Genomic DNA, 16,883 nt, shown 5'->3' on the forward strand with positions numbered 1-16,883 from the left:
TCACAACCTTCCTATAATGCGGATTCCAGAACTGCACGCAATACTCTAACTGTGGCCTAACCAGCGTTTTATACAGTTCCAGCATAACCTCCCTGCTCTTACATTCTATGCCTCAGTTAATAAAGGCAAGTATCCCATATGCCTTCTTAACCACCTTATCTTCCTGTCCCGCTACCTTAAGGGACCGGTGGACATGTACACCAAGGTCCCTCTGATCCTTGGTACTTCCCAGGGTCCTACCATTCATCGTGTATTCCTGTGCCTTGTTTGTCCTGCCCAAGTGCATCACCACACGCTTATCCGGATTAAATTTCATTTGCCACTGATTAGCCCATCTGACCAGCCCATCTATATCCTCCTGTAATCTAAGGCTATCCTCCTCACTATTTACCATCCCATCAATCCTGCACTAGTCTTCTGTGCTGTCTTTGTTCTAACTAGGCCGTCGGAAGCAAAGCAGAGGGAAACAGAAGTGAGAATGGTGACAGTTTAATTTCAGGAAGAATATAAGAATTTGAAGCAGGTTTAGGCCATATTGCCCCTTGAGCTCGCTCCACTATTCAATACGATTGTGGGGTGATCAACTCCGCTTTCCCTCCCTATCCCCCATAAAGCACGGCAGAGTTAATAACCATGGTCAACGAGTTCACTAGAGATATGAGAATGTTTGGGTGAGACCTGCCTGGAAGAGAAGAGCAGTGAGTTGCCTGACATGGTGTGTGGAGAGGATGGGAGGTGACATCAGTGTTTGTTCAGGTACAGCAGGTCCAGGTGCAGCCTGTAGGTGAGAAGCCAGAGCGGCTGGTTGAGAGTGACGCTGCTGTGAGTACTGCCAGCTTTCTACAGGAAAATCAAAATAAATCGTTCGATAATAACTAGCTAGAATGTAATTTGCTGTTCTTTTTAATTGTTGCCACAGGGCGGCTGTCGCTATCCCGACTTTGAAAAGGTAAGAGCTAATATTTTTGGCAGTGTGGACTGCTGGTTTGGGAAGGTGTGGCGCGCTGCTTTGATGTTGTTTTCCGCATTGCGAACAAAGAGAGCTGACCGATAAAGTTTGGGGGCATGGTTTCAGGCGGTGAGCTGGCAATTTTTTTTGGGGTGGGGGGGGGTGGGGGCGGCTGGTTGGTGGAGAGCGGCTGGACATCAGCTGACCCGTGGTCTGAACTCTCCCGCTCTCCCGCCCTTGGAGAAAGTAGATCGTCCAAAAAAATAGCCAGCACCTAAATAGTTAATTGGAGGTAATGGCCCGCGGTGGGGTGCTGGGGGATGGGCTGAAGAGGCGCTTGGGGGAACCACTCTCCTCATTTGAATATGCTGCAGATAGCTGAATGTTCTTTTATAAACATTACAGTAATTTATCACTATTTAAAGTTTACAATCATCATCATCTCTGCAGCTGCACCCCCGAAACAAAAGGAAAATGCCTAACTTTGAAATTTTCCCCATTGCACTGATTTTGCTCAGTATTAAACCGACAGCAGTACAAAAGTCAGATAGGCTCAGGTCAAAACGTTATGGGGCGAAAATTCATGCACACCTCAGGTAAAAAAAATATGGGGACTATATTTGATAGCCCCCAAAAATGGATGCTGGGATGCCTCGCATGATTAATCTGCACCTGTTTAATGTATTGCAGGCAGCACGCCAACTTGGTGCTGCCCGCAGCCAGTGCTAACTGCCCTGTTCATTGGTTGCACCCATCAGCAGGAGGCCCAAAATCATAACATGTTCGCACCAGTTAAAGCCAGTCTACACCTCTTAAAGGGGAGGTGCATTGTGGCTGAATCAAGTACTGGCAGTTATGCAGGAAGTGAATCTTGCCTGGGAAACAGTGAAGAATGCACAACATGGGAGATGGCGTACTCCCAAGTTCTTCAGACATTGCACTGGAGGCTTTGGTGGAGGAAGCAGAAAAGAGAACAGATGTCCAGTATCCACAGGGGCAGAAAGCTAAGAGGTCCTCCAGACACACACTTAAAACAAAATTGGAGTAAATAACCCTGGAGGTCAATGCCAGGTGGCAAGCCTTGAGGACCTGAATGCAGTGCTGAACAAAGTTCAATGATCTCACACAAATTATCATGGTCAGTGAATGCATCTTCAAATGCCAGATCCTACCAACTACACTGAGCTGCCCAATTCACCACACTATCAAAAATCGCTCATGCCAACTATTCATATGCTTTGCTGCACCCTTGGACCCTTAGTACTACGCAAGCCTCATACCCAAACTGCCAGCTCTACAACCACAACAGCCACGACAGCCAAAAAGATTGCACAACACTCACTGACACACCTCCCTCTGTCTTGCAGAACAAATAACACACAACCAGAGCCAACAACAACACACCAGAGGGGAACAGGTGTGCCTGATGTCCTAACTATCATGGAGGAGATGGTGCTGGCCATTATTAGAACACCCATTGCTGAGGCCAGCGGAATAGGCTGGTGGGGGTACAGAAACCATCAAGGATGGTAGTATCCTCATACCTTATTCCCCCTCTCAGAGAACAATATCACACATTCAGATGAGCACTTTGATGGGGTAGCCTACAAGAATACTGATGGGTATGCACAACAAAATGCTTGTTAAATTGGGAAGTCTGCCAGAAAGCCTGCAGTGAATGTCATGGGACTTGGAGGAGGTCACCATTATCTTGGTACAGGGCTTGGAGTCCATTCTTTGCAGCATTGAAGTTGTGGCCAAATCCGTTTGCATACTTGTCAATCCAACCATGATGCAGTGTCTGATGGCTGATGTCTCAGCTACCATAGCACAAGCAATATGCCCAATATCATAGTGCTGCAAAGTAAACTTAGACTTCTGTGATGGAAGCTCAGACTGATGCCATCACAGCTGTGGATTACAGTGTGCAGAGTTTACAGAATATTACAGTAGTTCAACAATGTTTTCCCAACAGATTACTAGGATTTCTGAGGTGTCACATGGGGGAGTGGCAGTGGATCCATGGAGAATGCCATTCTCTCTCAGGAAGGCAGCATTTGTTCTCCCACCTCTGCCACTCTGCCTGTGTCGATGCTGTTGCCTGCAAGCCAGCCAGCCCAGATTATTGCCACCCTGTCAAAATTATGCATTCTGTACCTTGGCCTTCTAAGCTCAGAGTGGCTTGAGGTCCTTCTCCAAGACCATCTATGGTCTCCTCCATTGAAAATCATCAGCCTTCCACCAACTATGTTGCAGACCCTGGGTTGGCATTGCAGAGGAGCACTAGGACAGGCAAGGGCACCAAGGGAATACACGAGGATGCTTGTTTAACTTTTGTATGCAATGTGACATGATTTCATTTTTAAAAATTGGTTCTGAATGTTTATTTTGTAGTGGCTTTTGTTTTTGCATTGTAGTCAAGCAGACACTGTGATGATCAGTGGCAGGGGGGAGGTAAGGTGTGTATCGCACTTGAATGAACTCCTCATTAACTACAAGGGTCTGTTAAGATTGCCTTCTCCCCCGTCTCCTCCACTTCAGCTGCTGGCTGAATAGTTGGTAGCAAGGACTGTTGTCTCACGATTGCAGGGTTATGCAGCATGCAACAAACTACCACGAGTCTTGACGCTCACTCTGTTGAGTATTACAAGGCTTTTGGAGCAGTCCAGCTAGCGGAAACATTTCTTCAGCAGGCGAATAGAGCACTAGGGTCATGAGCAATGTGGTCAGTGGAGAGTGTTTTGCTCAACAGCCACTCTTTGATTCACTATGGTGGTGCACATGCAGCTTGCGCAGCAGATTGAAGGCATCATGACTGCTGTCAGGACACCAGGCATCAACCTGCATGGTTTGTTGTGGATGGTCACATCAGCTGGATTTTGAGTGGGTGGAATCCCTTTCGGTTCCAGTATCAGGCAGTGTTGATGTGACGTCTGCAAAGCGGTGCACATTCAGTCACTGGTACCTTGCACCAGGATAAAGCCTGTAATCCTCGCAAAGCCCTGTGTTCATTCCACCTGCTTGTCTCTGGCAAGAGAGAAAAAATGTAGCTAGATCTTATTGAATAGAGAGCCTCAGTGTCTCTGTCCCTTACATAACAGTGGTTGGAAAACTGCAAGATGCTGCAAATTTTTCCAGCTCCAACCTGGAAGGAGCCATTCACATAAGTTCATTGCCATGGTCACCTTCACAGCACAGCCACTGACATTGCGCTCCTTGCCCTCTTTTGAGATTGCAGTTATGGCTGCAGCAGGCAGCAGATTTCCGTGAGGACTGAAGTGCAGATGTCTTACACATTGTTCTTCACTGAAATTTGGGTAGGAAAAGTGCTCTGTGAACACTGTAAGCAGATTTGGCCTCCTGCTGAGGGCCCTTCCCTCTTTCTCCCTCCACCTCCTCTTCCTCTTCCACACTTTGTACTGCTCTGTTGATTCTCCAAGTCATGTTGTATTCCAAGGGGAATGCTTGTTGATGCACCCATTCCTAGGAGCAACTGGTTTGTGCAGACGTCTTGAAGTCAACTGACCAGCTCTTCAGCAACTGCCACACCATGCCCTGTAATCTTGCAACAACATTAATAACAACTTATTACATTAAAGCTGCTTTATAAATATAAAATGTGCCAAGTAATTTCACAAAGGTGATATAAAGGAAAATTAGACATACTGAGCCAAATAAGAAAATATTAGGGTAATTGGTCATAGGAGTGAGTTTTAAGGAGCAGAGAGGTTAATTCCAGAGTTTAGGGGTTTGGCAGCTGAAGGCATATCCACCAATGGTGGAGTAATTAAAACTGGAGATGCTCAAGAGACCAGAATTAGATGAGTGCAATTATTTTGGAGGGTGAAGATGATTAGAGAGATGGGCCTTGGGGGGATTTGAAACCAAGGATGAGAATTTTAAATCAAGCTTTTCTTGACTAGGAGCAAATATAGCTCAGCTAGCACAAATGAGCCTGCAACTTGAAATAACACTGAATGCACTAAACACTTGTAGAACTATAGCAACAGCCAGAAGAAATCAACCAGCAGTTAAGTAGCTGATAATTCCTTTAAGTAGCAGCAGTGGAGTGGTGGTGGGAGTGGCATTCTTCCAGCTGCTGAACATGTGTTCAGCTGTGCAAGGGTTAAGAGTGGAGCTGGAGTGTTGAGTTTCAAAATTACAACTACTGGTGTCAAACATCATGATCCACCTGTTCCACATTCTTCTGGCAGACGTTCACTGCTTGTGTGCTAACTTTCTTACCATGTGGTACCCAGCATGATTCACCCACGTGCAAAGGTGCTGCAGATGCCATTCTGGGTCTCTGAGGGCACTTGTAGCACCCAAAAGGTGGGTGCTAAGGAACTGAATTTTTCACCCATGATGTCTCAGTTTAGGTGGTTAGTTTTTGTTTAATTATCCTCTGAAATTACAATAAGGATTTTATTTTCCTTTTCATTTCTGCCTTGGTTAATTTGTTTTTCCTTTCCCGACCGCTACATAGTCCGTCCACTTGATAGAATAATCTGGAAACCTGATCCCAACATAATCTCTGCTAATGTCATTGGGCAGCCAGCCAGGTGGATATGCTTTGAGTGTGAATCTTTCTTGGGAAGAGGTACCTGAGTTTCTCCCTGGTGCCACATGAGATCCAGATATGATTAATACATATGGTTATAGACCTCCAGCCTGACAATGAGTGGCACTTTTTAAAATTCATTCATGGGATGTGGCATTGCTGGTGAGGCCAGCATTTATTGCCCTTCTGTAGTGCCCTTGAGAAGGGTGGTAAGCTGCCGCCTTCAACCACTGTAGTTAGTGTGGTGAAGGTGAAGGTTATCATAAAGCACTGTTAGTTAGGGTGTTTCAGAATTTTGACCCAGCAGTGACGAAGGAACGGTAATATATTTCCAAGCCAGAATGGTGCATAACTGAGAGAGGAGCTTGCAGCTTGTAGGTGCATTCCAATGCACCTACAGCTCATCTATCCATTCCCATGCGCCTACTGCCCTTGTCCTCCTAGGTGATAAGATCACCGGTTTGGGTGATGCTGCTGAAGGAACCTCTGTGAGTTGCTACACTGCATCTAGAGAAGATGGTACACACTGCAGCCAGTATACGTTGGTGGTGAAGGGAGTGATCGTTTATGGTGGTGGATAGGATGCCGACCAAGAAGGATGCTTTGTCCTGGATGGTGCCAATATTCTTTAGTGTTGTTGGAGTTGCACTCATCCAGACAAGTGGAGAGTATTCCGTCACACTCCTGACTTCTGCCTTACAGAAAGTGGAAAGACTTTGGGGGGTTAGGAAGTAAGTCGCTCACTACAAAATTTCCAGTCTTTGACTTGCTTTACATGGTTGGTCCAGTTAAGTTTCTGATCAGTGGTGATTCCAGGGCATTGATGCTAGGGAATTTGACCATGATAAATAACACTGTTGAATGTCAGAGGAGGTGGATAGTCTCTCCTTTGTCGGAAATGGTAATTTTCTGGCACTTGTGTGGTGTGAATGTTACTTGTTAGCTATTAGCCCAAGCCTGAATATTGTTGAGGTTTTGCTGCATGCGACACTATCTGAGGAGTTGCAAATGGAATTGAACATTGCGCAGTCATCTGCGACCAGCCCCATTTCTGATCTTATGTTGGAGGGATGGTTATTGATGAAACAGCTGAAAATGCTGAGCCTAGGACACTGTTCTGAGAGACTCCTGCTGCAATGTCTTGGGCCTGAGATATTCGTCTCCACATCACCAACCACAACCCATCTTCCTTTGTGGTAGCTATTACTCCATACAGTGGAGAGCTTTTCCCCAAATTCCTATCGGTTTCACTTTTTGCTAGGGCACATGCATGTCACATTTGGTCAAATGCTGCCTCTATATCAAACACTGTTGCTGTCATCTCACTCTGAGAATCACAGAATCACAGAATTGTTACTTGTAGAAGGAGGTCATTCGGCTCATTGTGTCTGCACCGGCTCTCTGAGCATTTTAACTTAGTGCCAATCTCCTGCCTTTTCCCCGCAACCCTGCACATTGGATGATTATTTAAATAGAAACAATGTTCTCTTGAACACCTCAATTGAACCTGCCTCCACCACACTTCCAGGCAATTCCAAACCCTAACTACTCGTTGTGTGAAAAAGTTTTTCTCACCTCGCATTTGCTTCTTTTGCAAAACACATTAAAACTGTGCCCTCTGGTTCTTGATCCGTTTATGAGCGGGAACAGTTTCTCCCTATCTATTCTGTCCAGATCCTTCACGATTTTGAAAACTTCTATCAGCTCCCCTCTTGGCCGCCTCCTCTCCAAGGAAAACAGTCCCAACTTCTCCAATCTTTCCTCGTAACTGAAGTGTCTCATCCCTGGAAACATTCTTGTAAAACTCCTCTGCACTCTCTCCAGTGTGTTCACTTCCTTCCTATCGTGTGGCGTCCAGAACTGTACACTATACTCCAGCTGAGGTCTAATCAGTGTCTTATATAAGTTCATCATAACCTCCCTGCTCTTGTACTCTATGCCCCTATTAATGAAGCCTAGAATACTTTAGAAACAGCTCTCCACCTGTCCTGCCACCTTTTAATGAGCTATGTACACGTACACCCATGTCTCAGCTCCTGCACACCCTTTAGTATAGTATCCTTCATTTTGTACTGTCTCTCCATGTTCTTTGTACCAAAGAGTATCACCTCACACGTCTCCGTATTGAACCTCATCTGCCTCCTGTCTGCCCACTCCACCAATGTGTCAATGCTGCAGAATTCAACTCTTTGTCTCTGTTTGGACCAAGACTACAATAAGGTGTGGTTGTGGTGGAACCCAAACGGAGCTTCTATGAGCAGATCATTAGCGCGTAAGCATACTTTGATAGCACTGTCAATGACACCTCCCATCACCTTGATTGAAAGTAGATGGAGGGGGCAGCAATTGGTAAGATGGGATTTGTCCAGCTTTTTGGGAACAATTTTCCACTTTGTTGGGTAGATGCAGTGTTGTAGCTATATTGAAACAGCATGACTAAAGGCGTGACTAGTACTGCAGCGCAAGTCTGCAGCATTACAACTGGGATATTATAAGGGCCCATAGCCTTTGCTGTATCCAGTGTATCGTTCCTTGATTTAAAAAAAAAATTCATTCATGGGTTATGGGCATCGCTGGCTAGGCCAGTATTTATGACCATCCCTAATTGACCTTGAGAAGATGGTGGTGAGCTGCCTCCTTGAACAGTTGCAGTCCATGTGGTGTAAGTACACCCACAGTGCTGTTAGGGAGGGAGTTCTAGGATTTTGACCCAGTGACATTGAAGGATCAGCGATATATTTCCAAGCCAGGATGCCGAGTGACTTGGAGGGGAATTTCCAGATAGTGGGGTTCCCATCTATCTGCCGTCCTTGTCCTTCTAAATAGCAGCCGCCGTGGGTTAGAAGGGGCTGTCTAAGGAACCTTGTGGAGTTTCTGCAGTGCATCTTGTAGATGGTATACACTGCTGCCACTGTGTGCCAGTGGAGGAGGGAATGAATGTTTGTGGATGGGGTGCCAATCAAGCAGGCTGCTTTGTCCTGGTTTGTGTCAAGCATCTTGAGTTTTACTGGAACTGCACTCATCCAGGCAAGTGGAGAGCATTCCATCACACTCCTGACTTGCCCCTTGTAAATGGTGGACAGGCTTTGGGAAGCCAGAAGGTGAGTTACTTGCCGCAGGATTCCAAGCCTCTGACCTGCTCTTGTAGCTACATATTTATATGGCTAGCTGAGTTCAGTTTCTGGTCAATGGTAACCCCCAGGATATTGATAGTGGGGGGATTCAGTGATGGTAATGCCATTGAATGTCCAGGGGTGATGGTTATATTCTCTCTTATTGGAGATGGTCATTGCCTGGCATTTGTGTGGTACAAATGTTTCTTGCCATTTGTCAGTCCAAGCCTGGATATTGTCCAGATCTTGCTGCATTTGGACACGGACTGCTTCAGTATCTGAGGAGTCGCGAATGTTGCTGAACATTGTGCAATTATCAGCAAATATCCCCACTTCTGACCTTCTGATGGAAGGAAGGTCATTGATGAAGCAGCTGAAGATGGTTGGGGCTGGGCACTACCCTGAGGAACTCCTGCAGTGATGTCCTGGGGCTGAGATGATTGACCTCCAACAACCACAACCACCTTCCTTTGTGCTCAGTATGATTCCAACCAGTGGAGAATTTTTCCCCTGATTCCCATTGACTCCAGTTTTGCTAGAGCTCCTTGATGCTGCACTCAGTCAAATGCTGCCTTGATGTCAAGGGCAGTGACATTACCCTCACCTCTGGAGTTCAGCCCTTTTATCCATGTTTGAACCAAGGCTGTAATGAGGTCAGGAGCTGAGTGGCTCTGGTGGAACCCAAACTGAGCGTCAGTGAGCAGATTATTGCTAAGCAAGTGTCACTTGATAGCGCTATTGATGACCCATTCCATCACTTTCCTGATGATTGAGAGTAGACTGATAGGGTGGTAATTGGCTAGGTTGGATTTGTCCTCCATTTTGTGTACAGGGTGTACCTGGGCAATTTTCCACATAGCCAGGTAGATGCCAGTGTAGTAGCTGTACTGAAACAGCTTGGCTTGGGGTGCAGCAAGTTCTGGAGCAAAAGGCTTCAGTACTATTGCTGCTGGCTGGAGGGCCTGAGCTTTGAGGAAAGATTGGAAACGCTGGGGTTGTTTTCCTTGGAGCAGTGAAAGTTGAGAGGGGACCTGATAGAGCTGTATAAGATTGAGGGGCAAAGATAGGATGGATAGGAAGGCACTTTTTCCATTAGTAGAGAGGTTAATAACCAGGAGGCATAGATTTAAGGTGAGAGGTAGAAGGCTAAGAGGGGAGTTGAGAAATGTTTTCACCCAGAGGGTGGTGGGAGTCTGGAACTCACTGCCTGAAAGGATGGTTGTGTCAGAAACTCTTGTAACATTTAAGATGTATTTAGATATTCACTTGCATTGCCATGGCCTCTAGGGCCATGGGCCAAGTGCTGGAAAATAGGATTAGTGTAGCCAGATCTGTGTTGACCAGGGCGGACACAATGGGCTGATGGCCTCCTTCTGTGCTGTAAACATCTATGAATCTATAATATTGTTGGGGCCCATAGCCTTCGCAGTTTCCAGTGCCTTCAGCTGTTTCTTGATATCACGCGGCGTGAATTGAATGGGCTGAAGACTAGCATCTGTGATGCTGGGGACCTCCAGAGGAGGCTGAGATGGATCATCCGCTTAGCACTGCTGGCTGAAGATTATTGCAACTGTTTCAACCTTAGCTTTTGCACTGATGTACTGCTCCCCCATCACTGAGGATAGGGATATTTGTGGAGCCTCCTCCTCCAGCGAGTTCCTTAATTGTCCACTACCATTCACAACTAGATGTGGCAAGATTGCAGAGCTTAGATCTGATCCATTGGTTGTGGGATTGCTTAACTCTGTCTATCACTTGCTGCTTATGCTGTTTGGCGCGCTAGCGGTCCTGTGTTTATAGCTTCACTAGGTTGACACCTCATTTTTAGGTATGCCTGGTGCTGCTCCTGGCATGCCCTCCTGCACTCTTCATTGAATCAGGTTGACCCCCTGGCTTGATGGTAATGGTAGAGTGGAGGATATGCCAGGCTATAGGGTCACAGATTGTGGTTGAGTACAATTCTGCCGCTGCTGATGGCCCACAGAGCCTCATGTTTTCCCAGTCTTGAGTTGTTGATCTGTTCAAAATCTATCCCATTTAGCATGGTGCCAGTGCCACATATTATCCTCAGTGTGAAGATGAAACTTTGTCTCCACAAGGGCTGCATGGTTGTCATACCTACTGATACTGTCATGGACAGATGCATCTGCTGCAGGTTGATTGGTGAAGATGAGGTCAAGTATGTTTTCCCACTTGTTGGTTCCCTCAACACCTGCCACAGACCCAGTCTAGTAGCTATGACCTTGACCAGCTCGATCTATACTGGTGCTGCCGGGCCGCTGTTGGTAATGGACATTGAAGTTCCCCAGCCAGAGTCCATTCTACACCCTTGCCACCCTCTGTGTTTCCTCCAAGTGATGTTCAACATGTTGGAGTACTGATTCATCAGCTGAGGGATGTGGAGTGGGGGTGGGCGGGCAGTATGTGGTTATCAGCAGGAGGTTTCCTTGTCCAGGTTTGACCTGATGCTGTGAGACTCCATGGGTCTGGAGTTGATGTTGAGGACTCCCAGGACAACTCCCTCCCGACTGTCTACATTGTGATGCCTCCTCTGCTGGGTCTATCCTGTGCCAGTGGGACAGGACATACCCAGGGATGGTGATGTCTGGGACATTATCTGCAAGGTATAATTTTGAGTATGACTATGTCAGGCTACTGCTTGACTAGTCTATGAGACAGCTCTCTCCCAATGATAGTAACGAGGACCTTGCAGAGTCGACAAGGCTGAGGCTGTTGTTTCCAGTGTCTAGGTCAATGCTGGGTGGCCTGTCCAGTTCCATTCCATATTTAGCAGTTTGATTCAACTGAGTGGTGTGCAAGACTATTTCAGAGGCCAGCTGGAGGTCTGGAGTTACATACCAGGTAAGGACAGCAAATTTTGTTCCCTAAAGGGGCATTGGTGAACCAGCTTAGACTTTCATATCCAGATTTTTATTGAATTCAAATTCCATCTGCCGTGGTGGATTCAAACCCAGGTCCCCAGTGCATTACCCTGGGTCTCTGGGTTATTAGTCCAGTGATAATACCACTACACCACCGCCTCCCCCATTGATAGTGTGGATTGAATTGAATTGGCTAAATGTTAATTGTATATCAATTCTGTTTAATTAAATGTGGGTGGAGCAGATTAATTGGGGTTTTACTTGGGCACACATAAAGAGACACTGAAACTGTGTATGGTTGAGTTAGGAGGTATATGTTTGTAATGTTTCACTCTGTTAATAAATATAAAGCTGAATAAAGAGTGGGTACAGTATCATCCTTCAGTAACTGGCTCTCTGGACAATGAGACTGAAGGCCGGCATCTGTGGTAGTCGGCCAAGGGGAAGGCCAAGATGGATTATCCCCATGGCACATCTGGCTATGGTTGTAAATGCTTCAGCATTGTTTTTCACACTTGTGCTGGGTTCTTCCGTCATTGAGGATGGGGATGTTCATGGAGTCTCCTCCTCCTAATTGTTGTTTAATTCATGACTGGACTTGGCAGCACTGCAGAGCTTTGATCTGATCTGATTTGATTTATTGGTTTGTGAGATTTCTGAGCTTGCCTGCTGCATCCATTGTTTAGCATGCATTTAACCCTCTGCTGTAACTTCACCAGGCTGGCACCTTACTGTTTGGTATACCTGGATACCATTCAAACTAAAGTGCTGATGATTACTGTTGTATTGTTAGCTAGAGCCAACATAATGTTATATTTCACTTTTAAACCAGACTATTGAATGGGTTTCAGTGTAGTTTATATTTAGTAGTTGCTATTGATATTGGGCTCCTTGTACATGAAAATCCAGGTAAAACAAGGATATCACTCAAACTAAAGTGCTTTTGTTTATTGCATTTGCTTTCTTGCATCCTGAGGATGTTTCAAATTGCTTCTCATTCAATACATTGCCTTTGAATTACAGTCACAATTGCTATGTGGGTGAATTTGTGTATATCAATTTGGTGGAATTGACTGATGGGATAATGTTGGTCAAGACACTGGGAGAGCTCCCTGCTCTCATTTGCACAGCAGCATTGGATCTGTTACATTCTTTGAACCAGTGTAACGAGCAGATGGGGGCCGAAAACATCACCCCTGAGAATGAGGGTTCAAGCAATATTGCAGCAGCCTAGATTATATGTTCAGGTTCTTGAGTGGAGCTTAAAGAACCACAACAACTTGCATTTTTGCAGTAAAGCATTTCAAGGCACATCAATGAATTTGACACTGAGCCGAAAAGGAGATATTAGGACAGGTACAAGCATCTTAAGGTGCATCTTAAAAGAGGTAAAAGAAGCAGAGATTTAGGGAGGGAATTTCAAAGTTTAAGGCCATGGTAGCTGAAGGCACAGCCACCAATGGTGGAGTGATTAAAATAGGGGATGTGCAAGAGCCAGAATTGGGGGAGTGCAGAGACCTTAGAGGGCTGTAGGGTTAGAGGAGATTACAGAGATAGGGAGGGTGAGGAAATAGTGATGAGAATTTTAAGATTGGCTCTCAGTCTGGCAACACCTTAATGGAAATCAGTGAGCATGGGTGAAGAGTACTTGGTGGGTGTTAGGACAGTTATTGTTTAAAGAGTCAAACTTCTATCCAAGGTAAATAATGGCTATTGAGTGGAGCGGGGATTGGAACTCCCTACTTTGGGAATTCCCACTCCTTGACCTGGAAAGGGATCTGATATATAAATGGAGGCTGGTCCACTGAGTGAGTGGCCTCCATAATAGTGCATGTGTGTTCCTGGACCACTGAAGAGAGGCAGTTAAAAATCTTTTACCAGATCAGCGCCCCAGTTCAGGGAGCAAAGAGGACCAAGGTCATGTGTGGAAAGGGTCTGGCCAAATCCTGATCCCACAAGTAGTAGTGGAATTTCTAGCAACTGTGGGTAGGCAGGCACCACAACCACATTCAAGCAAGTGCATGGTCCAGTCTGGTCCATGCTAATTGGCTGCCTTTCTATGGTGGAGTCAGCACTGGAGGCCGTTGGGATTGTGACCTGTGGATTTCGGCCTATACGTCTTTACTTCCAATGAGAATATGTTGGGATGTGGAGTTTTGGGAAGGGGGACATTTTCCCTGGATGTTTAGCCAGCAGACAATGCACTTCCTAACTGCTTTAATGCAAATTGGAGTAAATTACACATATACAATGCTGTTCTAGAAATGGGGGGAAAACACTGTTCAAATTAAAAAGCTTTGGCAACCGGGTGCTTATTCAAAGCTACTCGCACTGTTTTCTAATGAAGCATCTTTATTTGAGACAATCTGTTTCTCTATTTTAACAGAACTACAACACCATGGCAACTGGAAACAGTGGTGATCCATGCAGGCCATGCTCATCACACGAAAAGATCAGTGATGTTGATGCAGGTTTGCCTCCATTTAATGTAAATGTAATAATTGGCAGGCATTTAGAAGTTAGGTCATTTGGACTGTACATCAACAATACAAGATTACAAGTTAATTACAGATGAGGAAGGTCAATCTTAATTCATTCATCTGGAGAGATCCTGATAGATCCCATGCTGTAGCTTCCAAATTGTTTCTTAAATGATTGCAGGATTTTTGCCTCCATGCTCTGGAGTTTATTCCACATGCTGATCACTCTGTGTAAAGAACAGTTTTCTGATATGAGTCCTGAAAATAACTTTTACCAATTTGGACATGTGTCCCTAGTTTAAAATAATATAACTTTTCCTATATCCTTATTGTCTTATACAATTTGCTAAAATCACCTTTCTGGTGCCGTCTTCTCGGATTAAAAATCCCAAGTTTCTCCTATCTGTTTTGATAACTCAGCCCCCTGAGATTAGGGGTACGACTCATGGCTCTCCTCTGAACTGCCTCCAGCATTTGAATGTCTGTTTTGTTTCTTGGTCACCAGAAATGGACACAACTTTTCTAGTATAGTCTGACCAGAGTATTATAATTCTTATCATTACCTACTCTATTATAGTATAATGTTTCTGTCTATATATTTCAATATGCTATTGGCTTTATTCATTGTGGCTCTGCATTTATTGGGCATGATTGGCATTGAATCTACTAAGATTCCTTGGTCTCTTTCATTCTAGCTGCACTATGAAAGATGTTAACGTTTGTGTTTATTCCCTTCATGTATGTTGCACTTTACATTTGTCCACATTAGAACAAGAAATAACTTGCATTTATCTAGTGCCTTTCATAATCTCAAGATGTCCCAGAACAATTTACAACCAGTGAAGTTCTTTTTGAAGTGTAGTCACTGTTGGCAGCCAATTTTCATGTAGCAAACTCCGACAGAAACCACAAGATAAGCAATCATTTTTTAAAAAACTGATGTCAGTGAGGACAATATCGCGAGGATATTGATCGGGACACTGGGCAAGCTCCCCAGCTCTTCTTTGAAAGTGCCATGAGGTTTCTCTCATCCACCTGAAAGGACAGATGGACTCCAGTTTAACTTCTCATTCAAAGGGAATCTCTGATAGTGCAGTATTTCCTCAGAACTGCACTTGAGTGTCACCTTGGATTACGTGCTCAAGTCTCTGAAGTACTGCGTGAACCCATGACCCACATTAAATTTCATCTATCAATATTCTGCCTTCTTGCATATTTCACCTAATTCATTCTGTAATTTCTGAGCTGTCTCCTCTGATTTTACCACCCCTACTAGTTTGGTATCTTTTACAAATTTGATCACTTTGCATTACGTTTCTGAATCCTCTTCATTTATGTAAAATAGAAACGGCCATGGTCTCAGCACTGAACCCTGCGGTACCCCATTCACTCCTCACACTAAAATAAATCCTCTGTTGAGTACTCATTCTTTCCTACCCTTCAATCAGTTTGTTATTAATTTCCAGGCTTTACTCTGAATTCCCACAGCTTTCAGTTTAATTCATAGCTTTCCATTTTAAACTTTATCAAATGCCTTTTGGAAGCCAAAGTACACACTGCTCCCCACTTGGGGTTTGTCACTTCCTCATGAATTTGAAGAGTGTGTCAAGCAACGTCGTCCCGCTCTGAAGCCATGCTGACTATTGTTCGCTAAGTTATTCTATGGATAATCTTTACATTTGCGCATCTTTTGGTCTTGTACAAGATTTTAAATCAAACTAAACTACTGGGACAGACTAATCAAAAAAAATTGTCACTAAAAAGTTCAAAGTTTTGGTATTTACTGTAAAATACATACATTTAAAACGTAAAATTGTTTTTGTGTTCATTGTGATAAGGGATGCTTGTTGAGAGGAATGAGTCATGGGCAGAATTCTGCGGTCCCCTGCTGGCAGCTTTGAAGGTGGGGGTGGGGGTGCCTGTAAAGTTCCCTGGGTGGCCTTCCCACTGCCTTTCTGCCTGCTTCCATTGTGGGGTGGGTGAGGCCTGGGGCAGCCTGTCCGCCCTTGCCTCAGTTGAGGTCCCTAAGGGCAGGATTTTTACCTTGTCGGGTAGGCCCCAGAGCAGTCACGAAGCCATCTGCTGCCCGTGATTGGGCCCCGACATTGATTTCACGCTGGCTGGCCAATTAATAAGCAGCCAGTGTCAAATGCGCACTGCAGTGCTCAGCGCTGCCGGGGCGGGAAGAGGGTGAGCATCGAATTTCGTGCATGTGTGCGCAATGACGCTCCCTGAGGCACAGAGCTACCTCAGGGATCTGAAGATTTTAAAATGCAGAAATAAAAAATTTACCTTTAATAAGCTTTTTTATTCTTCCTGCCAAATGGACAATTTCACATTAGCCCACATTATACTCCATTTGCCAGATCTTTGCCTACTCACTTAACCTATCTATGTCACTTTGTAGCCTCCTTCTGTCCTTTTCACAATTTACTTTCCTACCTATCTTTGTGTTGTCAGCAAATTCAGCAACCGTAACTTCGGTCCCTTCATCCAAGTCATTTATATGGCGTTATGGGATGTGGGTATTGCTGGCTAGGTTGGCATTTATTGCCCATCCCTAACTGCCCTTGAGAAGCCGGTGGTGAGCTGCCTTTTTGAACCGCTGTAGTCCCTGTGGTGTAGGTACACCCACAGGGCTGTTAGGAAGGGAGTTCCAGGATTTTGACCCAGTGACAGTGAAGAAACGGCGATATATTTCCAAGACAGGATGGTGACTGGCTTGGAGGGGAATTTCCCATGTATCTGCTGCCCTTGTCCTTCTAGATGGTAGCGGTCAACTCCTTATGTCTTCTTCACAACTTACTTTCCTACCTATCTGTGTGTCATCAGCAAATTTAGCAACCATGCCATTTGCCCCTACATCCAAATCATTTATACAAATTGTAAAAAGTTGAG

The 16,883-nt window shown here is 45.1% G+C and overlaps 1 protein-coding gene across 2 annotated transcripts in view; it reads left to right on the plus strand.

Moving 5' to 3' along the window:
• The first annotated feature begins 789 nt into the window (after positions 1–789).
• The window catches only part of LOC144696666 (bcl-2 homologous antagonist/killer-like), a 45,314-nt gene continuing 29,220 nt past the window's right edge, over positions 790–16,883 (plus strand). For both annotated transcript variants that reach the window (XM_078568231.1, XM_078568233.1), the window contains exons 1-3: positions 790–822; positions 920–949; positions 13,892–13,976. In XM_078568231.1, coding sequence (XP_078424357.1) covers positions 13,904–13,976 — 73 coding nt within the window. In that variant the 5' untranslated portion in view covers positions 790–822; positions 920–949; positions 13,892–13,903. The remainder of the gene's footprint in view (positions 823–919; positions 950–13,891; positions 13,977–16,883) is intronic.

Source organism: Cetorhinus maximus, chromosome 22 (genome assembly GCF_964194155.1).
Source record: "Cetorhinus maximus chromosome 22, sCetMax3.hap1.1, whole genome shotgun sequence".
Taxonomy (NCBI): domain Eukaryota; kingdom Metazoa; phylum Chordata; class Chondrichthyes; order Lamniformes; family Cetorhinidae; genus Cetorhinus; species Cetorhinus maximus.